Source organism: Octodon degus, unplaced genomic scaffold, assembly GCF_000260255.1.
Source record: "Octodon degus isolate 3935 unplaced genomic scaffold, OctDeg1.0 scaffold00101, whole genome shotgun sequence".
NCBI classification, from domain to species: Eukaryota; Metazoa; Chordata; class Mammalia; order Rodentia; family Octodontidae; genus Octodon; species Octodon degus.
Genome location: NW_004524677.1, coordinates 33,214 through 60,422, shown reverse-complemented (window position 1 = coordinate 60,422; position 27,209 = coordinate 33,214). Strand labels below are relative to the sequence as shown.

Sequence of the window (27,209 nt, the reverse complement as noted above, 5' to 3'; positions counted from 1 at the left end):
TTCACTGACCTTATCAGACCCAAAAGCTACAACTCTTGTTGCATAGGTCCTCCTTTACCTTGGTCTTAACCATCCAGCAGAAAAGTATAAAAACGAAATATAAGAAGTAAAGCCATGCTGTTATGTTGAGCTTTAGGGGACTCAGGTCAGCAATTTCTGACATTGCCAGTGAAGCGGAAGCCCCAATACTATTATGGGCTACTGGACTCTTTTAGAATATTTTGCTGAGTTTATACACCTATAATATTCAAATAATGGAACTTAAAAAAGGGTATACAGATGAATGTCCGTTTTGTATCTATGTATTGAAAGTGGTTAGGATACATATATAGTTACATTCTCTTAATGAATAGAGTGATTTTTTCTAATGGTGTTTGTAAATAGTATATCATGTCTGCATCTTGTATAGCAATTAACCACTAGGAAGAATGTATGCAATGTGTTAATTATTGAAACTGTCCTACCAATTTGATTTGAAACTATCTCATTGCTATTTATTTATCAATAAAATTATGGGAAAAAAAACTATAAAGTGTAATAATTATTTACTTAGCAGCTTACATTGTATTAGGTATTAAGCTACCTAGGAATAATTTTAAATATATAGGAGGAAATATAGGCTATGTGCAAATATAGTCCCATGTTATCTAAAAGCCTGGAATATGGGCATATTTTAATTTGTGTAAGAAGGCCAGAACCAATCCCCTTAGGAAACAAAAAAAAAAAAAAAATGATTGTGCTTGCTACTGAAATAAAGCAAAGAGACATGCAAAGTTACAAATGTTGGCAACAAGGTCCAGGATGCTGGGCAAGCCTGTTCTAGTGCAAGACATAGGTTTATAGAGCCCATTCTGGGCACCACCAATGTATTTTACATCACGTTTCAAACCGCATACCTTTCCGGTGGCTTGTCCACTCTGGTGGTAGCAGAAGTGGGGAAAGGAGAGGAAACATCTGCAGTGGGGCCTGATGTGCTTGGAGATTGTGGATTAAGCCACTGGGCCATAGATGATCGTGGCTGGCCTGGGCTAAGGATGGAGGTTGGAAGGACAAGGTTAATAGCATGAACACCACAGAACTCCATATGTACAACAACCCATTCTCAGAAGACCAGTTCCTGCATCTCTTCAGACTAGTAGGGACAAAGACTTCTCTATATCCTCCCAGGCCTTAGCCCAAAGTACCAACCATCCACCTAAAAGCCACAAACTGAAACCAGAGCGATCACAATATACTCCTGCAGATTTGTAGGGATGATTCCATCTCCTCTAACTTAGTACCATGTCTTTTCGCTATCATGTGCCTAAAATGGCTTGGATGCTTAAGATTTTTTTTCTCTTCCCTTGGAATTAGAGTCTGATAAACTCATCAAAACTTAAAATTACTATAAACCAAAAATGCATTTAATGCACCTAACCTACCACATATCTTAGCAATGTAGTACACCATACAGGATCTGTTGTTTCTCTTGAGATCCTATGGCTATCTAGGAGTTGGAGGTGAGGGCTACTCCCCAACACTGAGAAGGAAGACCATACCACTTACCAGCAGCCCAACAATCAGAATTCAAAGCATGGTTTCTTTTTTTTTTTTTTTTTTGGTGGAACCAGGGGTTGAACTCAGGCCCTCATGCTTGCCAGGGAAGCACTTATTCCACTGAGCCATCACCCCAGCCCCCAAAGCATGGTTTCTGTGGAATGAGTGTCACTCTGACATTTTCATAAAGTTGGAGAATCCTAGGTCAAACCATCCTAAACAGGGGACCATATGCACTCATTTCTTTTCTACCTAATAGGTGAATCACAGTAATCTTCAATCAAGTCTTTAGCCTATAACTGCCAAAGATCAACAGACAATATTTTGATATATAAAGCACTCTCAGTGGGGCATCTACGTGTGGAGACTCAGGAAAAAAAAAAAGGACATTAAGAGTTAGGATTCTTATAGGAAAAAAAGATTAAGAAATCACTAAACAGTAAACAATATAAGCACTCAGAACTTCCATGTTGAAAAAGATGATCAATAAAAGAATTCTGGAGGGGTCTATAAATACATAAATATGTGGTGATCTGAACTATTCTCCAACAACCTCAGACATGGAGCCCTGTGCCTATGGCAATTTCCTTCAAAAGTACAGTACAGAAAACTCTTCCATTTTGCAAAATCCTCACTCTGTCTCCTCAGGCTGGGAATCAAGCCTAGGGCCTGTGAGTGCTACACGAGTCCTCTATCACCAAGCTACACTGCCAGCCCGTTGACTGAGCTATTTTCAATACCACTGTATTTGATATTGCCATACCCAGATATTCTTTACCATAAATTCATCCTCTTCAGCATAAACCAGTTCCCATGAGAATTTCTTTGTCACTCTGCATTGCTAAGCACTCCATCCATCTCTGCCTCTTCTGTAGCAGAACCAATGCAGGGATTTGTCCATTTTTAATTGAACAGACTTTCTGGGCTACACCTTGCTACCTCTTCTCACCAGCAGAACATTCTACTGCCAGCATAGTCTTCTGACTATTCCTCAGCCCACTGTCCAAGGCTACCACACTGAGTGACCTCAGAGCAGTTCTACCATACTCAGTCTCCTGAGAGCCTCATGCCTCTCCTGCTACCATAGAAGCCTCCCTTCTAGCGCTGCCCCTCCCAGCCATGAGGCTGGCCCTCTCTGCTCTGGCTTCCTCCTCCTCTGCCTACACAAGATACTAGGTACCTCCAAAACCTTGTCTCACCCACACATGGGTGGGTAACTGGGACTAGGTACTCTCTGATGGTGTCAAGTATTTGTCTTGCCCTGTGGGAAGATCATATCCTTAATTCTTTCTGTAGCCTTCACTAAGACAGATGCAAGGCTAGGAACATGAAACTTTCACCCAACATGTACAAACCGATTCTGAAATTCAAAGATCACAATTGAATTGTGTGAAAGACTGCATTACTGACTTGGTACATAACTAATGTACAGATTTCTTAACCTATGCCCAGAAAAAAGGGGGAGAGAAAGAAAAAAAAAATCTATAAAGAACATATTTACAATTTCCCTATCCAGCCATTCATTTGGGAGTCATAAAACCTATTTCATCCTAAGCCAAGAAATCTATAAATCTTAAAGTGATCTGAATCAACAGCTACAAAAAGCATTCAATTCTTCAGCAGAAAATGAATCTTTAATGACATCTTACTGATCAGGAAGTCAAAGGAGAGGAAGGGATGAGTGAAGGCTGATAAGGAATTTAAGGCTATAGTTAAGCCAAATAATTGCCATGAAATCTCACAGCAATTATTCAAGGTGCTTCCAGGGTGGTGGCGGTGGGTGAGGAGATGTTGTACCACACCCCCATCAACTCTGTCTCACTGTGAGAAGACAAGAGATTAAGTGATGGCCAATATTTAGAGGGAGGACAGCTACAGGACAAAGATAAACAGTGGACTATTTCCAAGGTCTTTTAAAAATAAACATCATAAATTGTATAGCTGTTACCTACTTAATGCACCTTTATTTTAGAAAAATTCACTTTTTCTTCTTCAAGAGAAAACATCCCTTGGTTTTTAGAAAGTGAAAGATTTTTGGGACAAATACGTGCAGAATATAAGGTCTGTGTCTTTTCCCCAAACTAGGAAGTCAGAATTAGCAATCCCTGGCCAAGGTCAAATTCTTAAATTCTCCTGTTACATTTCTTTGCTTTCTGAGAACTATCTGTTCTTGTTCCTATACATACATACATTATGTGTAATCCAGCAGTCACTAATTTCCAAAATAAACTTTTAGATTTCTCAATTAAATTTCAATTTCAGTATCTGTTTTCTTAGCTTTTCTCGCAGCATCTCAGAAGCTTTGGACTTCAGAATCCCACATGGGCACAGAGGCTGTGTAAACTGCAGCATTCAAGTACAGTGCCAAAATGCAAGTGTAGAAACAGTCTTCATGGAAATGAAGGATAAATCTCACGGAGAACTGCAAGCTGTGTGAAAGAAGAGACCTGTACAGCTAAACAAGGTTTGGAAGTCAGAGTTCAGTAGCTGCCTAGACAGAAGGAACTGTTCACAACCTTATCCTCTGGAAAGAGCAAGGGTAAGGTCACAGTTGAGTATCCAAACATGCTCCGTTCACACCATTAATCAGTGTGTCTGTCAGCAAAGGGCAGAGGATAAGCATTTATAGGGGTCTCCCCAAAACAGGCTGTCCATGTGTCTTTGAGAGCCCCAAATGGTAAAGATCAGCTTCATTATCATAATCATGGTACTTTCTAGAATCTAGATAATTTTCCTAAAAGGAATAAAACATTTTAATATCTGTATTTCTCAAAAAGTAGAGGAGAATACTGGCCTTAAAAAGATTTTCTGATGTTTACCATATCTTTCTGTAATTTTTTTTTTTTAAAATCTTCTATTTCTTTATTTGCTACCTCAGACTTGTAGTGATCCTCCTGTCTCAGCCTCTCCCCCAGAGCGGGGGTTACAGTATAAGCCACCAAGCCCAGTTTGGGTGGCTGGCACGGAGCACCTAGGATTCCCAGGCAGGCAAAGCATGTGGTACTGGGGTTCAAACCCAGGACTTTGCGCTTGCCAGGCAGGTGTTTAGACTGCTGAACTATCTCCCCAGCCTATTTCCCACATTTCAAAGTAATGCTAACTAGGCTTTTCTTTATGGAATGCCAGCCCATTACACAGGTCTACCAGTTTTTCCTCAACAAGGGCTCCCTAATACATACACATATAGGAGAGGTTACCCTCCTCTCCTGTCTATCTAGAATGGTTCTATCCAATCCACCTATCAGGTAGGAGACCATTCTCCATGGGTATCTTGTGTTTCTGAACATATAGTGGACAAGAGATACCATACCACCCACATTTGTTTAATCTTTTCTTGAGGCTACTAGTAGGGCAAATGATCTTCACAGATAGAGGTTTTATCTCTCTGGACTGAAGCATTATCTTTACCCACCAGAAAAGATGTGGGTTTTCTGAGTCTAGGTTATTGTCCTGCAGCACCCCATAGGCAGCTGTTACCTGGCCCATACTGCCTCACTCTATGAGAAATGGGATCCTAGGAACAGATGTGAAAAAACACTGATATTTCCACTACTGTTACTACTGTGATTAGCAATGTCCTTTGGAGTCAACCAGGAATTCCGTATCTTCTGCCAATATCAAGTAGGTCCTGGTAGGTTGAGTACTTTGCATACAGGGTAAAATTACATAGTGTACATTGTTCTTGAGTGTCTCGTCCTTAAAAGATACTCAGATTGAGTGTCTTTGGGTTAAAGGGCAAAGATGACTGGATTTGAGAATGAAAATCTCAATACATGCTAAAGCATAAAATAATCTGAGTAATATTTTCTGTCAATTCTCAAATTTAAAGTGCTTTAAAAAATCGATTACCTCCTTCCCACTGTCCCTTCGAAGAGTTTCTGATGGGCAAGCCTACCATGAGCACAAACTACCAAATCTATTTAATGAAGAGCTACTGACTGTTTACACAAAGTACCTAAGGGCCACAAATTCCTCGAAAGCCAAGTTGTGGTATGCCAAAAATGAAGATGTCTACTCTCCCTCAAAAGCTCAGCAACCGCATTTACCAAAACAAAACTGAGTTAAAGAGAACACTAAAATTTTTGTGCCATCTTTCCATTCCAACACACTGAACTCAAAGTTTTCTCCTATGATGAGCTGGCTCCATTTTCCAAGAGCCAACATCATAAGAACATCTCAAGAAAAGAAGAACCAACAGAGACAAGAGCATTTCACTAAAAACACATCAAGACAGCAAACTGCTAACTCAGAAACACATTCCTGCAAATAGCAATACCTCTGTGAGACTGAGACAACCAGGAAATCTGCAGGACTAGAGGTCTAGGGGCAGTAGAGGGGGCAAAAGAGGAGTGAAGAAAGCTAACAGGCTAGAGATGGAAGATGCGCATGTGTAAATGGGGAGGGAACACTCTGCTATAATAAGAATCCACACCCCTGCTCTGGAAAAACAGGCAACTATCCAGGAAAGGCACTATTGGTTTTGCAGGGTGGTGGGGAAGTGAAGCAAATACAGGAAATTATGGCAGTAGCTGTCTATGTGTACACTTTATGAAGTTTATTTTATCAAATGTAATAAATCAGCAGTCCAGGCTGCTTCTGAATCAAACTGTGATCCGATCTTCTCCAATACCAGACTCTATGCTCCATGCATATTAACAGAAGAGCACAAATGTTTTCTGGCAACAGAAGAGCACAAATGTTTTGGAAAGGCAGGAGGGGGCTAGGGCCTTAACAGCGAAAACTCACCACCAGCTGCATGGGCCTCCTGAGAACTCCTGCAGCTGACAGACATTTCTTGCATAGCACAGACGGAACTGGCTATGGGTGGCACTGGTGATATAAGCGCTGATTTGTGGCTCTTGGAGCACTGAGCACAATTTAAAATTCAAGGAGATAAAGCAGAGAAAGCAGTGTCAAGAAATGACTTCTCCTGACTAAATCCTCCAAATACCATGATATTTGACTATTACTATATGATATTAGAATCAAATCAGAAGTTTGCACTGGGGTGAAAAGATTTTAAAAACTCATTTCCAAGGTCTCCAAGCAGCAGCTAACACATTGGTGAAATGATCTTTCATGCAAGTCTGGGAAAAAGTACAACCTAAGTCTAGAACAGCTGTCCTGGGCAAAACGTGTTTGAAAATGTTAATAAAGACAGAAGGAAATATTGTAGATCTTTATATGATTGGGAAATCTCTGTTCAAATAAATGCCACAGTTATTCCTTAAGTGCCAGGGAGAGAGGATGCCACAGCAAGTGCATTGTTTGGCTCATGGAGGGGGAACATACACATGGAGGGGGAAGAGAAGTGCAGAGAAGCCAAGGCCTGTGGCTAGAAAGTCACCATCATGTCAACCACTGGGCTGGACAAGGAAGCTTTCACTACCAAAAGGAGGGTCTGACATGGGCCCCTTGGGTTATCAGATACTCTGACAACTATTTGTCAAGCCCGGTGCTAGGTTCTAGGGACTCCAAGAGGACTATGGCACTAGCTGCTCTGCAGCAGCTGCAACAGTTAGCGATCACAACGCAGCACACTGGCTGGGTGCTGGGTCGCCAGAATAGGGGAGAAGGCACCAACCTGTCATCAGACAAGTGGCAAGGCTCTGTGGTGGTGGGAAACAGTACCCAAGGGCTCATACGACCTTTTGTCAGTATCATCCTCACCTCCCACCGCACGTACACCCATACAAGGCACTGTGCTACACCAATGCACATACACAGTTCACTTCTTCTCACTGACCTTATCAGTCCCTGACACCTACATGCGAGAAGACTAAATCTTGGAAAGGGTGAGATTCAACAATATAGCCTCTTTGGACATGACAGCAGCACAGAGCTCAACCCAAGCCTGCAGTACATGGAACATACCACAATGACAAGAACAGGATACTCAGAGGCAGGACCATGAGTTACTGGCAAGAAGGACTGATAAGGAATGATCCTCACGCTGCGACTACCTGAAATGCTGCCATTCCACAGAGAGCCTTGGGCTCCAAAGCTGCTGCTACTGCCACTGACGGCCTGCATTTTCATCTGCAATTTCGAATTCCTAAGTTTGCCCCCTTTTTTGGAAATAAAAAACAGGATACTACTTGCTAGCTAGAGGCTGTGGTGAGAAGAGAATGGCTGAGGGTTTCCAGAAGGGCACAATTTATCTCATTAGCTCAGGTGTGAGTCAAAAGCCACTGAAACCTGGCCACGTAACTTAGTCTCCTCAGGAAAAGTGGAAAATACCATTATTCACAGGCCACATCATTTTGTAATCTAAGTGAGATAGTCTAAAAATGCATAGCACTGACTGGAATATAGGAAGCACTCAATAAATACAGCCATTATGACCAGCTGTATTTCAGAATCAGACTTTGCCTCTGATCTTGGGCTACGTCACTAACAATCATTTGTTACTATGAGATGACAAATAAATTATATTAGAGCAGAAAAATTACAAAGATATTAAGTGGATTTGATCTTTGGGGGGAAAAAGATAATTACATACAATGTGGAATCCTGTATTGAATCCTAGAGCCAGAAAAGAACACTGGTGGAGAAGCTGGGACGATGGTTCTTTAAGATGTTTACTAAGAAACTGGGTGAAAAGTCCACAGGAACTGAATATTATCTTTGTAACTTAAGTCCAACTCTAAAACTATTCCAAAATAAAAAAAAAATTATCTTAAATAGAAGATGATAAAAAAGAAAAATCCCAAATAAACTTTTAAAGTCAATGAAACACTAAAGACCCTTTGCAGGGTCTTTAGTATAATCATGCACCTGAAGGCAGTCAAAACCATAAGGAAACTGGGTTTTGAGTCACCTGCGGGACCCATTGACCAACTCTACATGGCAGTTAACTGCTATCCTGGAAACTCACTTTGCAGAAATGTGGGCTTCACCAAGCAGATTAGTTTGGCTAGTAGATTAAAATAAAAGCCAGCAAACTTGTCCTATAAAGGGCCACACAAGAACTACTTTCGGATTTCCGGACCATGAGGTCTCTCCCAACTACTCACCCTCTGCTATCACTGTAAGTTAAAAATGGCCAGAGGCAAAATGCAATAGCCTGAATGTAGCTGTATTCACTGAACCCTACTGACAAACTTAGTGACTGATATCCCCTGGACTAGATGGACCAGGTGAAGACTTACTTAGCTGGGCTGAAGGAAGCAGAGCCATATGGATGGCAAACTCTCCCTAGCTTAAGAAGGCCCTGCCCCTCCCTGCAGCCTCCCCAGAATGTGCCTGGAGCAAACCAGCAAACTCCAAGTGCTTCATAGCAAAAGTTCCCTTCCATCACCCCCACTGCCTCTCATCCAGGAGGGAATAGGCCAGCTCACCAAGCCAGCACACAAACACTGTCATTTATTTCCATGGCTCCAAGCCTTGGAAAAACCCATCTTTTGGAGGAAATATATGAGTAGGGATGTGAGGAGGGTCCCTGGAAAAGTCCTTCGTGCCCCACAATAAGGAGCACAGGCACAGTGAGTACCTGGTCCTTAACTGTGAGACGCTAAGGCTCCTGATCACTTCCTTTAACAAGACCACCAAACTGTCATCTACCACCTTACAAAGTTCACCCCCAGGGGAACATTCTTGGTGTTGCTATAAGAGAACTGTGGTAGAATTACATCTCTGAGAAAAGCTACTTTGACGATAACAATATGCAATGTGACTATTGTTAATCTCCTATCTTGCTTTAAAATTTTGTATCATTTTTAATGTTCTTTAAAAATAATTTTCTATTAAAAAAAAAGAATTACATCTTAGGCCAATCTTCTACTCCTAGAATGTCTTAAATCCCATCTTTCCTCCTTCCAGATAATCACTGTGGAATCAGGCAAGTGGGCTGAACCTGAACTTATTAGCTGAACAGAAAGGAACTACAGCTTCATTTCAGAAAATTACGGGGCTTTGAGGTCTGAGGGTTGTGTCTTGCGGGTCACTTGCAAGAATGTTTCTATCAGCATAATTCTTAGGTGGTATAGCTGCCACCTAACACGAAGGCTGAACACATAAATAGAGCCAAGCATAGCTCAGAAGGGGCACAAAATTATTCTGCTAAAAAAAAAAAAATCTTATGGTTACTTATAGAGTTGATTAATGGGCTATCTGTTATGACAGGTGAGCCACCTGGTATGCTCAAGAGTGATTTACAGAGCTGGCCAAGTCCCAAGGGCTTTACCACGTCTTGGCCACGTGAGAGCTAACAGCCAAATCTCTGAGATCCAGAGAAACTGAGAGAGGAGGCCAGGGTGAATCCACTAAAAACAAGTTTCAGGGCCACAACTCCAACACTACCAATGCTATCTCCCTAAACTGTTTAATGAGATCATTACATAACCCAAGAACCAGGAAGTCAGGGTTAAGTTAGACTAAGAAGATCAAATTAGGTTGGGGGAGGGGATCTAAGCATGTCTAGAGACTCAGGAGACCTGTAACTGGGTTTTATTACACTCCATATCTTGAAACCTCACAACTATCCAGAGTGGTGGATATAATTACTCCCCTTTTACAGCTAATCTTGCTAAGCCTTGGTTTGGTTAAATAACTTACATAAGGTCTCTATGGTTTTAAGAGGCAGAAGGAGGAAGCAAATTCAGACCTGCTTAACTTTGAAATCAATTTTTTGCCAGTCTGAACTGTCTCCAGCTTATAGAGAACACTCATGAGGCCCCTGAGATATAGTCAGATCATAAACAGGAAATAAATTCCAACCACAGCATCAAGTAAGACAATCTTTACTGTAACAACAACAACAACAAAAGAACGAAAGAAAAAAAAAAAAAAGAAAGAAAAGAAAAACCAAAACAAGACCATGTTAACAAACAACCTGAAGATTTTTAAGGTCTTAAGCAGTCCAAAAGTCACTCCAAAATTCAAGCATGAATACTTTAGAAAGTCAACTTGTCATTATGAGGGATTACAGTTATAAGGATGATCAACATTCTGGCTTAAAAATAAAGCTTCCACATTTCAGAACTTGCAGTCACACCACAGCAAAAGACATGGCTCCAGTCATACACAAGCGCCCAGTACTCTACAAAAATACCACAATTACTTTAGCAAGTCACAATAGATTCATATTGAATGCCATAAAGATGCTAGACAGTTGGAATGGCAGAGTTTCTATGCAAAGATGGAAGGTAAGAACATAAGGAAATAAAAATGACAAAAGTTGTATCCCTACAATAAATGTCAATACACATGTATGGTCAATGGCCAAGTACACCAGCCCTATGATTAGCTTCACCCAGAGTCAAGGATGACAATGGATCATCTTTCTGGCATAAAAGATTATGGATGTTGCTGGAGTGCACAAATCAATATTCCAAGTCTCTTGACTAAGCTGGGGGAGGGGGAGCACTGTCTTCCCCATCTTCCCAAATGGATGGGTGATAAATGCATAACAACCACTTTCAAGTCTTTTCCCCACAGATTCTTGTAAACCACAGCTGTGTGGTTTAACATGGTGAGGGGCCCCTCTGAAGAAAGGGAAGTGGCCAGCTAACAGCCAAGGCTGTTACTCTGAGCTTAAAGGGTCCCATTTGAATAATGGCTCTATGTAAAACAATTTCAATCTGTACAGTAAAACCAACCTAAGGGAACCCTAAAGTAACAAGGCAAGAAGGTTGGAAGTCAGAATTCACCTGTGTCCCTTACTAGTCAGATGGCCTGAGCCAGTTTTCCTTTGCACTTTATGCCCTAGGTCTCACTTTCTTTAAAAATAAAGCTCTATCTACCCTGCTGTGTTGACACGAGCATTTGCATGAACTATCATTTAAAAAGCAGCTAAAGCAAAGTCTATAGCCCTGTGGTACCTAATGCTCCATGGTCTCTGATTCTGAGAAATTTGAGAGTGTAAGTAATGAAGCACATCCAGAGCCTCAAAATACCAGCCTACACTATAGCAAACGTTTCAGAAGCCCATTTGGCCCCCATGCCTCCATGAGATACAGAAAGGAGACCTCCTCTGAGCAGAATTTTAAAGTCTGCTATGGACTCACCACAAGGTACCATGTGCCCCCTGCTCTTCCTTAAACTTCACAGGCCCTGGACTACAAACTCTCTGAACCTGCTGAGTGGCCCTGTTCCCTGCTCTAGTACAGAAGCAGGCACTGCCCCCAATCCCTCCTTCACAGTGCTAAGTACCATACAGAACACCCTTCTCTAGGAAGGCACTGGCTCCGTTAGAGATCTCAATTCTTGGAATTCACCAGATTCTGGAACCAAGGTCAAATTAGAAGAAAGAAGACTAAAGTTGTTAATCTAATGGGAAATAAAGCTGGAAACTGTTATAATTGGCAATTCATTCCTCTGCGTGAAGTATGACCCTGGATCCCTATTATAATCTAGATCTAAAATGGGGCCCAAAGCCTCACATGGGTGAAAGGCATTGTGGGGCACCAAATCTAACTTAATGTGATGAGGTAGGGCCTGGTTAGAAGAGGCAGGTCACTGTAGTAATGTTCTCAAAAGGCGGATCTCCCTTCCCCTCCTCCCTTAACACTCTGCTTCTTTTCTACCAGGGATGAGTCACTCTCCTCTGCTATGCCCCTCTACCATCCTGCCTGGCCTTGGAGCCAGCCAACTATGGACTTAAATGGAAGTCAAAAATCAACCTCTCCCTTAAGTTATGGGTACCAGGTATTTTGTCCCAGCAGAAGGTGAAGTAAGAAAGATAATTTCTACCTAAATTTATGTACCTTCCCTACTCTTATTACAAGCAATGTGTTCTCTTTTTAGTTGGAAGCAAAAAAGCAAAACTTTACAAAGATAATTTCCCTAATTTTCTTTTCAAATAATAGACATAATATTATGGCTAAAAATATCAAAACGACACCAACTTCTATGGTGAATACACTGCTCTGGTCCAATAGGTTTGGAAGGAGTGAGAACAAAGAAAGTCCAAATGGGGCTGTAGGTTAGCTCAGCAGTAGAGCACTTGCATAGCATTCAAGACACCCTGGGTTCCAGCCTAGCAAAACACACACAGGAGTATGTGGTTGAAGAAGTCTCTTAGAACAGAGAGGACAGTAAAGGCAAAAAAGGGAAGGAGGAAGTGAAGACAAAGTCTGCCTGTGGCTATTATCCTGTAATTTCTAGTATTGTGCTAAATTCCTCAGAAATCTGTTCAAAACTGTTTAAAATTATTATCTTTCTGAGCCTCATAAATCAAAAACCACTGCAATATATGCTAAGCCACAAATGATATTCAAAAAGTAACTTGCTATCTCCTAGCAAAATTCATCAACTTGCTAAAAAGTGGTCCTGGGGCAATGGTGACGTAATCTGAAGTGCCAAGCAGCTGACTCTAGGAAACTTCTATTTGGTTAAGTTTACATAAAGTAGGTTGATAACATGTACAAGGTTTTGCACAGAAAATGGAGTGCACTACTGAGTGACCTTTTTCTCATTTTTGTTTGAGACAGGGTCTCACTGCATTGTGCAGGTTGGCTCCAAATTCCTGGTTCAAATTATCTTGGTACCTTAATCTCCCATGTAGCTAGGACTACAGGCATGCTCTAGCACCTTTTTTTAATCTAGTAATTTTAAATAAATATTACCAGGCTGGAAGTACAGCTCACTGGTAGAGTACATGCTTATGCATGAGGCCCATGGGTACAGTGGCCAAAAAATAAACAAAAGCAAAAATAACCAACCAACCAACATCAAGTCTGCACAGGCATCAGTCCCTGGGGTACAACAGTGGCTGAGGGCAATAGCCAGGACATGTTTTGGGAATAGGTTACCATTCAGTATAAATAAAGCCAAGCCTCTCAGCAGGTGGCTGCCAGTCCTTTGTGAGATATGTCTTGAGGTACAGATATCCCCAGCTAGAAAAACTTACACTAGAGAGTCTCCAACTTGAATTAACAGAAAAGAAAATATGCCTTTTCATCTGAAATTGGTAGAGAAAGCAGAGAACAATGCCTGATATTTCTTAAAAGAAATTTTCTTCTGTGGCAGAAAATCCAAAAAGAATTACTTGTCAAGAACCCAGCTCCATCAATTACAATTGAAGAAAACTTGTTTAGACAAAACACTTTATTGGGGGGAAAATGACTTTGGAACATTTGAAATACCTTGACCTATGATGTAATGTCCTCCAAGGAGACTGAGCTAGCAATTCTTCACTAGCAATGAAGTCACCCATCACCTTACCAAGTGCACAGGTAAGTAATAGTTCCAGATGGATCGACTGCAATGAATAATACTTACAAGTCATAAACAGCAAAAATTCAAGAAATCCAATTCTGCCACATTGTTTTCCACCTGCCAGAGGCCACAGATGTTATTTACACATTGCCTCTATCAGAATCACAGCTGTAGGTTTTCCTCTGCAAATTTTCTTTCCATGGCTAAGGTTATAGGATTTCTGTACAAGAGGGCGATTGGGTTTCTATGTGATCCACATACAGGTGGACTTCATACCTAGGGACCTGAGATAAGTGTTACTCTTGGAAAAGAGAATCAACCAACCTGGTTCTAAACCAAGCAACACAGGCAATACCTCCTTTGTAACTCCCTGGGCAGAGTTTTAATGATTCCATCTCACCACTCTGGTTACAAAGGAATCTAATGAGCTTTTACTCAAAACCTGCAGTAGTTAACACTCAAGAAATAAGGGAAGGCAGAAGAGAACGAACACATACATACACACACACACACACACACACACACACACACGGGGGGGGGGGCTTGTAAATGCTAAGGAAACAAAGTGCTGTAAAGAGAAACTGATGATACTATTTCCAGGAATTCCTGGAAGATGGGCTTTTAATTTTTCTTTATAAGGAAGAAGGAAGGTGGAACAGAAAATCAACAGGTAGCCTACGAGACATGGCAGAATATGCAGGCAAAAATGGGATTTCAAAAAAGCATGTGTTTTTACAACTACAAAATAATCCAAGAAATTAAATGACCTAACAACTACATCAATATCAGAAAAAGTTTAGGGTATCAAATTCAATTTATTTTTTAGGGGATACCGAAAATTGAACTAAGGACCTTGTGCTTGCCAGTCAGACACTGTGCTGCTGAGCTATGTCCCTGGCCCAAGATTCAATTTCTATAACTGAAAATTTTATAGTCTAGTTTCAGGCAAGGAAAAGAGATATAGAAAGATATACACACATAAATATGAAATAATACTAGATGACACACAATAACTTAATATTCAAAGGCTACATTTTATTGATGCCGAATAATGAGTATCAGTAAAAAAGGTATTATTTAAAGGCCCCCTTGTAGACTAGAGTACAAAGGAAGACTTCCTGGAGATGAAAACTAAATTAGAACCTGAAGAGAGGTCAGATCACCTTAAATAGGTAAGCAGGAAGATATTTAAGACATAAAGAATCAAAATATTCAGGATGTACATGCAGGCAATGGGAAAGACAACAAACACACCATATTAGAAGTGTGGTTTTTTAGTGCATGTTTTCATACTTACACACAGAAGCTAAAATCATTGATTTTTAAGAAAGTAGAGCAAAGCACAGGGGTGGCAAGCCTATGGCACTTGTGTTATTTTTCTTTTAAGAGAAAAGATGTTAAGTATAAAGTACGAGTTGTTTTTCATAAACTGAAATCTCAGTATTCAGATTTAATTGCAGTGCTGGCACTTTGCAAGAAATAAGTAGGTTTTGCATTGCAGTCTGGGAACTTGTCTTTCAAAGGCTCACCATCACTGGCACAGAACAATTAGTTCTAGAGACTGAAGAGAGTAAGAAGGGATCAGAGAGGGGAAGATAACTGGCATAGCAGTGTGGTTGAATGAGGAGCAGCTTCAAATGCTCTGCAGCACAAGTGGGATAACTGGATGCATATTTCCAAAACACCTAGTACAGACAATCTGGAAAGGTCCCAAAACACAGGAATGATAAGCATTTAAAGTGATCAATATGCTCATTACCCTGATCTGACCATTACACATTGTATGCATGTACTGAAATGTTACACTGTACCACGTAAGTATATGCAGTCACTGCCAGCCAGTTAAAAATAAAAACATATTTAAAAATAGGCAGAGAAATCACTTATACTAATTACACTGCTCAGCAAAGCTGTCTACAATGAACACACACTAGAATAATGAGGTGCAGAAACAAAAATCCCCAGGTCAAGACTGGTGAATCCCCTCATCACCCGGGAACTTACTAGAAATGAAAACTCTCAGGGCCCCCTCTCAGAACCACCAAAATATTCACTCTGGGGTGTGGTCTTCCAGTGTAGTTTCTTGGTTTTGCTAACCAAATTCAGGTTCTCCAGCATACTGAGCATGTGCTCTATCACTGAACTGCACACCTGGCCAAGGAGTATGGGTTTAAAAAATCCTACCAGGTGACTCTGAGGCACGTTCCTATTTTAAGAGAGCTCATCTATATATCACCAAAGGCAAAGCTAAGCTAAAATGCTCATAAGTAAATCCAAAAACATATACTAGAAGCATTCTAACACCTAAGAGAAACAAAACTTGTTTCTTCTATTGCACTTTAAAAAAAAATCTAGTTCCTGAAGTAGGGGCAAGTTTGCACTTTAACAAAAATTTGCTTTGCAGACCTGCTTCCACTCCACTTACCCTCCTCCCTTTACAGATCTCAAGGCTGATGTGCTTCTCATGGTATTTTCAAATTTGTATGAATAGGAAACTGGGAAATTCACTCCTCATTTGATTTATGACCAAAAATATCAAGCTCTTCTTGTTTCAGGCCTGGGCATGCTGTGAATTGAACAATGGCTATCCCATGGCTCATAATGTCACTTTTCTGCAGAATCACTGTGGAGCAAAGATGACTGACTAAAGTGTTCTCCATTGACTGTGATTCACACTTACTGAAAGAAATAATCTGGGACCTGGCTTTCCCTGAAACACACACAGGCTAAACTCGATCTCAAGCACAGCTAGGATCAGGATTCTGTGTTCCTATGTAACTACTTTTATTGTTGCTTTAATAATAAATTTTAAAAGACTTCTTATAAGAAACAGTAAACATGGGCTGAGTACGATGTAGCTCGGTGGTAGTACTGCTCACCTAACATGTATGAGGCACTGAATTCAATCCCAAAGGTGTGAGAGGACAGTAAATGTGAATTTAGAGCAATAAACATATATGACAATCTCAAGAAGGAAACAAACTCATCTAGAGAATGTTTCCATACTTGGTTGGGCACTTCACTCTGATTTAAGTTAGTTTTTCAACATCTTTAGGTGGCCCAAAAATTTCCACATGCCAAATTTCTTCAGACTCACTTAATACTTAATAGGTTCATAATGATTTCATGTGAATTCTGCTGTAACTATAAAAAGCCAAGTAATGTCAGGGACACTTTCCAATCCATTTAAAGTCCCATGAATTCCTAGCTGGGGTCAGATGACATCATTATCTACAATTTATTTTTAGCAACTTTGGTTTTAAAAAAAAAATAACACTCTCAGGGTAAATCATAAGTATATTTTTGGATATAATTTGATTGACTAATTAAGTAATACCCTGTAATTATGAATGAAGTTGTTTTTGTGTTCTCTGAATACTTGTTTGAAATCTGATGTCCTTTCGAGGTTCCACATCAACTCTCATTCTGCCCAACTCCACAGCCTCTATCAACACAGCAGGACAAATTCTTGTATACTCAAATGAGGTTAAGGTACTTTGTATTTGTTTGTCTTCGTATTTGTACTGTATGTCCTAATATACCTGAGCTGATCTGTACATGTCTGGCACTAAATCAAAGCACAGAACATAAAATCAAGTATCAGTCATTGAGTCTCTATTATGCAGGACCCTAGGGGTAAAACAGTAGCATGCTAACACACTAGTGTCAAACATTCACGTAACTAAAATACCAAGAAACCATCCGTCATATGCATGCATTCTCTGCTCTCTCAAAGTCTGTGTAAGTGGTAAAACAATACCCTAAGTAGAACAGTAATGAAGTCCATCTGAATGACCTAAAACTGCTACAAAATAAACCAGAAGATGTGAATTCACTATGCAGCCAGGCTGGCCTTAAACTCATGGCAATCTTCCTGCCTCAGTCTCCCAAGTGCTGGGATTATAGACCTGTAAACCCGAAGATCTGAAATACTGTTAATTTCCCCCTAGCCTATGGCTCATTCTTCCTGGGGCAGCTACAGTGAACACAGAATAAGTAGCTCTAATGGCTTCAGTGCCTACTTGCCAAGTAAAGGTGGTCACAGTTCTCCTTCCCTTAGCACCAAACCAAAAAAAGCACAGAAACTTACATAGTGGCTGTCAAGTCCCCACAGGTTCCTACATCTGCCAGGAGGTGATTTCTGTCTGGTGCAAGGGGCCCATGGACAGCTGCAGTTGTAGGAGATGGTGAAGAAAGTGAGTCCTGACTACTAGTAGGGGTGTCCTCCTTTGGAGAGTTAGGACTATCACCTAGACAGAAAAGAGCATTGAATGTCAAACAAATATTCAGACGAAAAAGAAACTCTGCTAACAATTACATGTCATTACTTGATTAGTCAATCAAATTATATTCCAGATTGCATTTACAATTCAGCCTGAGAGCATTTGAGTGTCCTATCTTTGCAGGGGCACGGGGGCGGGGGGGTGCGCGCGCATATATGTGTATCAAAGATGCTTAAAATAAACCACAGGCTGCTATAGTTTGGATACACACTGTCCTCCAAAGGCCCATGTGCTATAAAGGCTTAGACCCCAGTCCATGGTATTTTATTAGGCAATGGTGGCAACTTTAAGGGGTCTTGTGGTCACTGGGGTATGCCTCTGAAGGGGACACAGGGCCCTAAGTCCCTTTCCCATCCTTCCATTAATTTCTAGGTCAGAAAAGAGCAGCTCCCACATGCCGTATGGCTTTTGCTTTGGTGTGCTACGTCACCACAAACCCAAAAGCAGATCAGCCAGACTGCCATAAACTGAAGCATCAAAAACTGTGAGCCAGGATGAACTTTTCTTCCTATAAAGCCGATTTATCTTAGGGTGTTTTTTTTCCTAAAGGAAAGCTGAGTAACATAGCTAATAAAGAGAGTTTTTCTCTACTACATAACACAATCATCCAAGTCAGATCAAGAAGAAGAGAACCCCTTCATGGTAGCCACAGTGGTGTGCTAATCCCAAAAAGCCCAGGCACGAATCCATGATGACAGGAAGAAAGCCTGGAGCAACACACCAGCCTCACAGCACAGGACTCTCTCTAACCTTCTGGCCACCTACTGGGTCTCGTTTTAAACCATTCTCAGTCATTGTTTTGTGCATAATAAACAACTCTAAAGAGACCTGGCTCTTAAACTGGTATCTTGTATCACAATTTATAAAAGTCCAATTTATTAAAATTCTTCATGTAGAGAAACTTCAATTACCTTTTGTCTTACTTTTCTCTTGTTGCTAAGACAAATACCCAACACCTAAAGTTAAAGGGGGAAAGGTGTATTTGGTGCACAACTTGTAGAGGTCTGGGTCTATCACTGGATGGCTCCAAGGCAAGGTGGCAGGGTAGAGAGGCACTGCAGAGGAGTAATTAGCTCATAGTGGGCAGAAGGCTGCACAGTAAGCAAGAGATAAGACAGGCCCCTTTTGGCTCTTATGTTATATCCAGCGTACTGGAATTAGGGTGGTGCTTTGGTTTGTGTCTAGTTGTCCCCTCAAAGCCTCATGCAGTCATGGGGCAGCTTCAAGAGGTTGTGATTGGATTCTTGATTCTATGCTGGGACTTGCAGATGTGAGTGCTACACCACGGCCCTGGGGTAGCTAATTTGCATTACAAAGTAAGGAGGGGAGAGAGCCAGCTGGAGCTGCTGCCCCTCCCTTTGCTTTCTCACTTTTTGCCACTGTCATGAGTGGTTGCTCTCCGCTGTGTGCCACACTGCCTTGGAGCCAGCTAAGTATGGACTAAAACCTCCACTAACTCTGAGCTAAATAAACCTTTCCTTCTTTTATTTTGGATGTTGTGTATTTGTCCCAGCAATGAGAAGAGCAACTGAGGCAGTACCAAACGAATCAGTGAGCTAATTTACTAATCACCCATCCTTAATCCTAACCGCACCATGAATCAATCACACATAGTAGATTCAGCCACTCCTGAAAAACTCCCACCTGTGACTGCATGAGGCTTTGAGAGGCCATCTAGACACAAGCTGTAACACCTGTGAACATCAAGGAAGACGATGCATATAATGCAGTCTGCTGTAATGACCACATGGGGTGAATTCAAACCAAAATGAACAGGCATTTGCTATAGGAATTAATTTATGCATACAAGGAGGACCATTTCATGAAATAAGTTTAATATCATTTGTACATGTATGGGCTTAGGTAAAAAACAAAATATAGAAAAGAGACCTCACAAGAACAACTAGTCTTCTTGCTCCTACAATGCTCCAGTTACCATGAAATCCACTTGAACTGCAGGTGTTGTAAGTTGGGTCTGCAGCCTAATCCAGTTTCCAATAAATAAGCACCCCCAGGGTGATCTGCAGACAGAGTCCACAGAGATGGCACTAACTTGGCCTCATTCTGCAGTTGATGGGATTATAATAGTTGGTCAAAAAGTCTTTATAGAAGCAAATGTTCCTCAACAACGAAGTCCTTAAGGGCAGTCACCAACACCTTCAGGGTGGCTGAGCCTCAGCCCTGGATTCTAGGACCAAGTATGCCCAAATGTTAGAAAAAGCTAATAGTATGCTTTAAATAAATAAATAAATAAATAATTGAGTTGTTTTTGATAGGTTCTGGCCCTAATATAAACTGCTGAATTATTATGGTGGTCATCTAACATGGCAGAAGCCCTTAAAACCACAGCTTATCTTCCCAGAACCCACCTCCTCCCCCAGCTCCCCACTCCAGCCCCAGACACAGTTTCCTCTCACCTTTCCCACACACACAGGAGAGACCCCAGTCAGCTCCTTACATGTAACTGAAACTGCACCTCCCACTCCAGCCTGGCAAAAGCCCATGAAGCTTCAGCTTTGTGTCAGGCCAGAGGACTTTCCCATCTGCCCTGATCCTCTCCATGTCTTTGGACTTACTAAAGGCTTCTTTTATCTTTCTTATCTCTTTACTGCACTGTTGAAAAATCTATCAGTTTTAAATCCTAAAAGTAAAGCATGCAGTTCTGGCCTTGTGCTTGCTTTTGTAGCCCCTAGACTGATCTTGGACTCACAGCATTCTTCTTGTCCCAAGCTCCCCAGCACTGATTATAGGTGTGCATTACCATGCCTGTGTCCCAGGGTGACATGGATCAGGAATCAAACTCAGGACCTTGTGCTTCCCAGGTAGTCGCCTATGTCTTTGAGCTATCTCCCTAGCCCTCACAATAAATTTTATTGATTCCTAACCCAGTTTAAATCTTAGAAACAGAGACAGAGACTAAGACAGATAAAGAATATCTTATAAATGCAGATTTAGAAAAATTGGATTCAGAGACTTGGGAGTCAGAGGAAGTGGCCATGAGTGAGGAAGTGGGGGAAAGATGTATGAATGACTATGCAAATGATTCTAGGCAAGAAGGGTTTTCTGAGCTCTTCTGGTCATAAGGAGGAGGGTGAGGCAGGACATGAACTACCTGTGAAGGCAGACCTTTTCTTGGGCTCAGCCACCTCACAGTCATATACTGGCCCTGTCCACAAATATGCAGCCTAGAATATGGTTTGATTGCTGTTGCAGCAGAGTCATTTTTTCCAACAGCTCTTAACCACAAACACATTTAATAACTACAGAAATTCAGCCCCCAAAGAAGCTCCAATTATCAGGCAAATGAACCACAATCCACGGATAGACTGCAGCTATGATTTCTGTTTCTGGGGTGGAGTCCACTTTAGAAACATGATTGCTTATTCTCTGTGCTTGGAGAATTCAGAACCATTCAGTTCTTTCTGCCAATGAGCCCAAGGGCAGCAAGGCTTGGAGCTCCAGCATTCCAAGGTCCTAGTGGTGCCCTTCATCATCATGAGCAATCACTTCCTTCAAAATTAAGAGGTTCAGATGTGACCCTCAACAGTGATATGCATGATGGCTATCAGTTTGGGGCTCGGCTGGAAGTAGCACAGTGCCCTGTTCCAGCAGAAGCCTTGCAACGGTGAGTCCCATGCAAGTGACTCTAGGCTTTCAGGAGACATCATCCTGGCCCTCAGCCTCCCTGGGCCACACTCCCTGGCTGTGGGGCAGGGCTTGCCAGGGAGTCTGGGCCAACTTATTCCCATACTCATTTCTATCAGAAGGAAGATAACAATGAAAAACAAGTTTGGGGACCCACAGACCAAAGGGTTCATGTTACTTTAAAACCATGCTGAAGACCTCTTTTATAGCTAGACACAGCAGCTCATTTATGTTGTCCATGATGCCTAACCTTGCTGTGAGCAGACTGACACAGCACAGATTGTCATTCATCATACTCACATTTTTTTAATTGTGTGTGTGTGTGTGTGTGTGTGTGTGTGTGTGTGTGTGGCCAGCTCAGCCCACCAGGGGGCAGGGCTGGCTGGCATGTGGTGCTGGGGGATTGAACTGCGGTCTCTGTGCTTTGCTAAGCTTGTTCTAAGTAGGTGCTTTAGACCACTGAGCCATCTCACCAGCCCAACATACTCACATTCTATTAAGAGAATTTTCCCTGCCATCCCGTGGCAATCTGAACCCTCAGGTGAAAATAATCTTGGGAGAAGCAACTATGCTTTCCCACACTGATCAAACAATGAGATACCTCGTTCTACTTTCCAAGTACATAAAACTCCTTTCCCTCACTATTCAGGAAAAGAAAATCACTGAATTCAAAGAAAGAAGAGTACCCCAAATGTTATGTACTTAAACATTACTTATGAGCATTTCTGAAACTTCCCACAAATCAAAGTATCAAAGTAAAACTTTCAAAACTTCTTCTACATTCACCAATTTCTCCAACAAAGATTAAAACTCCTATACTATTTACACTTGACAATTACTCAGATGCCGTTATCAGCTCTCATCATTTCAGGGCTCCCAAAACCCGCTCGCCAGGGCATGTAGTACCCTTTAACTGGCATCTACAAAGATCTCATGTGTAAGTAAAAAGAGAAAAATGGTGATGAAAGACTCTCCCTATGGGGAAACTCCAAGATGAAAAACTCACAACAAATTGATACCTTACCACAGGGAAGAGAAAAGTGTCCTTACCACATCAGCCTAATTTTCACTTTTCCACACAGCACTTGCCAAACTCCTTGCTCTGAACCTCCCCTCCTATCTCACAACACCAGCAGCCATCAGCTTCACAGTCACCTATTCCCATGCACATTTTTTGTGGGTGGTGACTATTTTGCTAACACTTTCAGATCACAGTGTTCTTCCAGAAAATAAGACCATCTCAGGAATCCAGTGGCCTCTCTAGCACAAGAAATGTCATGAATATGGAAAGTCACTACTCTCAAAACTGAGAAGGAAAACTAAAACCTCAAAGTGATCTCATAAAAATCAGCATGCAACTTCTCATCTTCTCCCCCAGCCACAAGCATTCCTTACCTTCTTTACCCATTCAGCTAGCATTTCCTGAGCTCCTGCTTATGAACTCAGCCCACCACAAATGCTAAGTTATAAAGGAAACCCATCAGTCCCTGACCCCAAGATGCCCACAACTACCACCCAACATCTACCACTCTATTACCACACAAGTACAGTTACTGATGACAGGAAAAGATGGACAGGCAAACACAGCACTGGTTATAACAAGTGGTTGGCTCTCAAGGAGCTTGGAGAATCAGAAAAAGGAATTTCCAAACCTGCCAGTTAAAGACGTGGGAGACATGTGGGAACTGAGCAACAGAAATAGGCAGAAATGACTGCCAGGATTTCAAGGAGGGAGACCCTGGTAGGGGAAATATGAAAGTTGAAAGAACAAACGGGAGAAAACATGACAGTCTTCAGAGATCCAAGTAGCTGGGATTGGCTGGAGGATAGGCACAGACAAAGAAAGCAGGTGTACGAAGAGTAAAAAACTTCACCAATGTGCCAGGGCTTCTGAACTTAATATTCTGCTGGCACTGGGAAGTTGCTGCAGGAATTAAGCAGGGGGTGGTATGAGCTAGAGAGTGGATCTGAGAGATACTCAGGCATAACAGTCAGTAGAACTCAGTAAATGCAGATGGGGGTGAGAAACAAGGTGATTCCCAAGTTTCCATAAAATTTGGATGAAAGGGCATGCAAGAGGACATGCCTTTCAGTCCAGCTACTGCACTTCACTGTTCAGAACAGTGACTTCTCTACGGTTGTGGTGCTGGTGCCTTGCACCACCGAACATGGGGCCTTGTACATGTTCAGCAAGACATCTACCACTCAACTACATCCCAAACTCAACTCAATTTGTTTATGAGCCTGAAAAAGTGACAAAGTGCTTTATTATTACGAAAGACTAAAACAGTCATTAGAGATTGGCAGAAAATAAAAACAAGAGTAAGAATCTGGTAATTCTACCATACCCTAAAGTTGAAAGGATGCCTCTGTCCCGAGTGCTACCATCTTGTTAAGATTTTATTCCTGTTCAACTTCTTTGCTCTGATGACAAACTACTCTCTCCACTCATCTTCGCCTCAACAGACCTGCTGGAAGGCACAGCACTTTATGCTTCCTTTCCACTTCATTTTTCCCCCTCTCCAATGTAGCTTCTAACATTTAAGAAGTCAGTAACTGCTCCCTTTGCATTACTTCCTTGCTATTTTTCCACATAGCCTGAAATGTGAGAAAAACATAGAATTATGGAGCTGTCTGCTATTCTTCAATAATTCTAGGAACAGACTCTCTCCATAGAGGCACATTCCTTATTCTTCAATTCTTGGCTTATGTGTTAGCAGAATTAAAGCAGAAACGGAGAAGACAACAGAAAAAAGAAAAGGAAACAGGCAAGAAAAGGTCTTTGTCTATGCATCTGTTGATGGACACATATACTGTTTCTAAGATTTAGCTATTACAAATTGTGCTGTTGTTGTAGGCAGCTAAATTAGACAGAAATATCATAGGCAGGCAGACAGAGCTAGGCCCTCAAGGAGACAGCAGGGAAAATAAGATACGTTAGAACTGTGAGAGAGATGGATGCTCCTGCTATGGGTCAAACCTAAAGACCAAAGACTGAACAAATTCTGATCTCCCTAAAGGTAACCATCCAGGATTAATCATCACCTTGAGGAAGCCAGGAAGAGTCACTACTCCAACCACTACAAGCTGGTTATCGGATAAACTCCTGTTCTATATTCATGCCCCCTTGCTACATGACTCACTTCTCCATTCAATTTTGGATTTAATCAATTTTACCTGAGGATTGGTGCTTGTAATCTCACTGGTTGACCACAGTTTTGTCCTACCTCTGCCCACCTAAGGGCACAGTTTCCATGTTAGGCCTGCCTCACCACACGGTTTTACTCTATAATAGTCCCTGGAAGAGACAGTTTCCTGGGGACAACCCACTTCCGCCTCCACCACCTCAGAAAGGAGCTTTCTTTCCCCCAATAAATATATTCTGTTCTTAATCTTTGTTTGTTCCTAAGATTAATTCTTCAATTTTAGAGAACATGCACTTGTCCCAAGTACTTTTCAGGTTGGGAGTTTCATTTCCCCTATATCACTGTCATAAACATGGTGTGCATGTATGATGTCTTTAACACTGTTTGGAAGACACCTAAAGTGGGTTACCTGAGTAAAATGGAATTTCTATGTTTAGTTTTGAGGGCACAAGAGCAAAGCTTGAACACTTTCTTAACTGATGGCTGCTTTTAGGCCTACTGTGATAATTTTGGTTGTTTACCCTTTGTTTTATCCTTTCTTAAGGAGCTGTCCCTCAAATTAACATACAAGTTTTCATTAAAAATAAAATTTTGGGAGGGCTGGGGAGATGGATCAGTAGAATAAGAACTTGCCTGGCAAGCTCAAGGATCTGAGTTCAATCCCTGTTCTGCCAAAGAAAAAAGAAAACGAAAATTTTTTTAGGGAAGCCTGAAGTTGAACTGAGATTATTGTTAGGATAACCAGTTAATTCCAAGCTCAATTGGCTTTTTACCTCTACTTCTAATTCTTCTCATTATTTTGCCACATAGATGAGTTTTTACTTACTAGCTGTTCAGAAGTAGCTCTTTGGTTTCAGGGAGGTTGACTGAAGTTCTTTTTCTGAAGATTTTCTAGTTAACTCCTTATGCAAAAGGTAGTGAGGGTAATCTATGCTGTATTATACTTTTCACTATTCTTTCATCTTTCCTTTATGATACTATCTCTATAGTGCTGAAAGAAATTTTTATCCCCTATACCTTTAAAATGTAAGGATTCAGCATACTCTGCTGTCCCTGCCCATGGGGAGCACTGAGACTGCGATTGAGCCTGGGTGTGGTGGCATGTACCTATAATCCTAGCACTTAGGAGGCTGAAAACAGGAGAATCACTACAAGTCCAATCATGTAGTGAGACCCTGTAGACCCTATAGACCCTGTCCTAAATAAAAAATAAATAAATAAAAATAAAATATACGTGCTTTTGTCTTAGGGTTTTTTTTGTATTTATATTTACTCTTTTGTAATAATGTATGGTTTCTCTCATATGGGAAAAATATACAGAAATAGAAAAATAGGAAGAGGGAGAGATTCAAATATTTCCTCAATTTATCTCTTCTGTTGCTTCAAAACTATTTTAATACATATGTTAATCTGCTTCATTTATACTTTTAGTTTCTCTTTGTTCACTGAAGAGAAAGTTTTGTGCTTTTGTTTCTTCTTTCTAAGAGTTTTCTTTGTCTATGACTTATACTCTGAGTAACATATTGTCCATTCTTTTAATGATACACACTGTATTGCTACTGTTATTCTGATTATTTTGTTGTGAAATAATGTTTTATTTTTTCATAGCAGAGTGATTCTTATTTTTTATTAATATCTACTTGTATTACATGAAAATGAGCAATCAGACAAGATCTGTATTAGCTGAATTTAATTTCAGCAAAGCTCACATTGATGCATTTACCTAGCTGAGAGACAGCTGCAGGCTGCCGCCAAGGGCTCAATGTCAGGCCAAAATCATCTCAGATGCTTCTAATTATCAAATAGTTAACCACTAGGATCAAAGAAAGATTTACTAAGAACAAAGGAATTGCACTTGTAACAACGCAGTAACACTTCTCTATAAAAGCCAGCTAGGAAATTTCCAGCTAAGATGCCAATGAGATTCTAAGTGGAATCCCACCTCTTCTCCAACATATGCCAAGCAACACCAAAAACATAACATTTTAAAAATAAAAAGATATGCATGCATTCAAAAAATTGTTCTGTGTATCTGTGCAGCAGAAACAGGAAACATTCAGAGACCAGTGAAAGGCTAATAGCTTGATTCATTTAACTTGACAGAACCAGGTACCATTACAATTTTGTGGGGCTCTCAGTTCCTAAGACACACTAAGCCGGGAATGCAAGACTACGATTTGCTGTGTAGAAGCAGGTGCTAGGACAGTAAATAAAGGCCAAAAATCTATGATTAAATTTCTTCATTACTAGGGAATAATTTGACATTTCTACCCTTCATCCTTGGGACAAGTTATGAATTATCAATAATAAGACGTGGTTCTCAACCAAGCATCTAGGTAAACTGGTGGAAGCAAAAATAGAAAAAGAAAAAGGAAACAAGGGAGAAAGAAAGGGAAAGAGAATCCAACCTCGTATAAATACACGCATGCGCACATACACA

The 27,209-nt window shown here is 41.0% G+C and overlaps 1 protein-coding gene across 1 annotated transcript in view; it reads right to left on the bottom strand.

The window, feature by feature from the left end:
• The window catches only part of Arhgap10 (Rho GTPase activating protein 10), a gene marked incomplete at its 5' end in the record, with an annotated part of 68,765 nt that overhangs the window by 10,861 nt on the left and 30,695 nt on the right, over positions 1-27,209 (bottom strand). The window contains 2 exons of the mRNA XM_004638716.2: positions 897-1,028; positions 17,786-17,945. Of these exons, the coding sequence (XP_004638773.1) occupies positions 897-1,028; positions 17,786-17,945 (292 nt within the window). The remainder of the gene's footprint in view (positions 1-896; positions 1,029-17,785; positions 17,946-27,209) is intronic.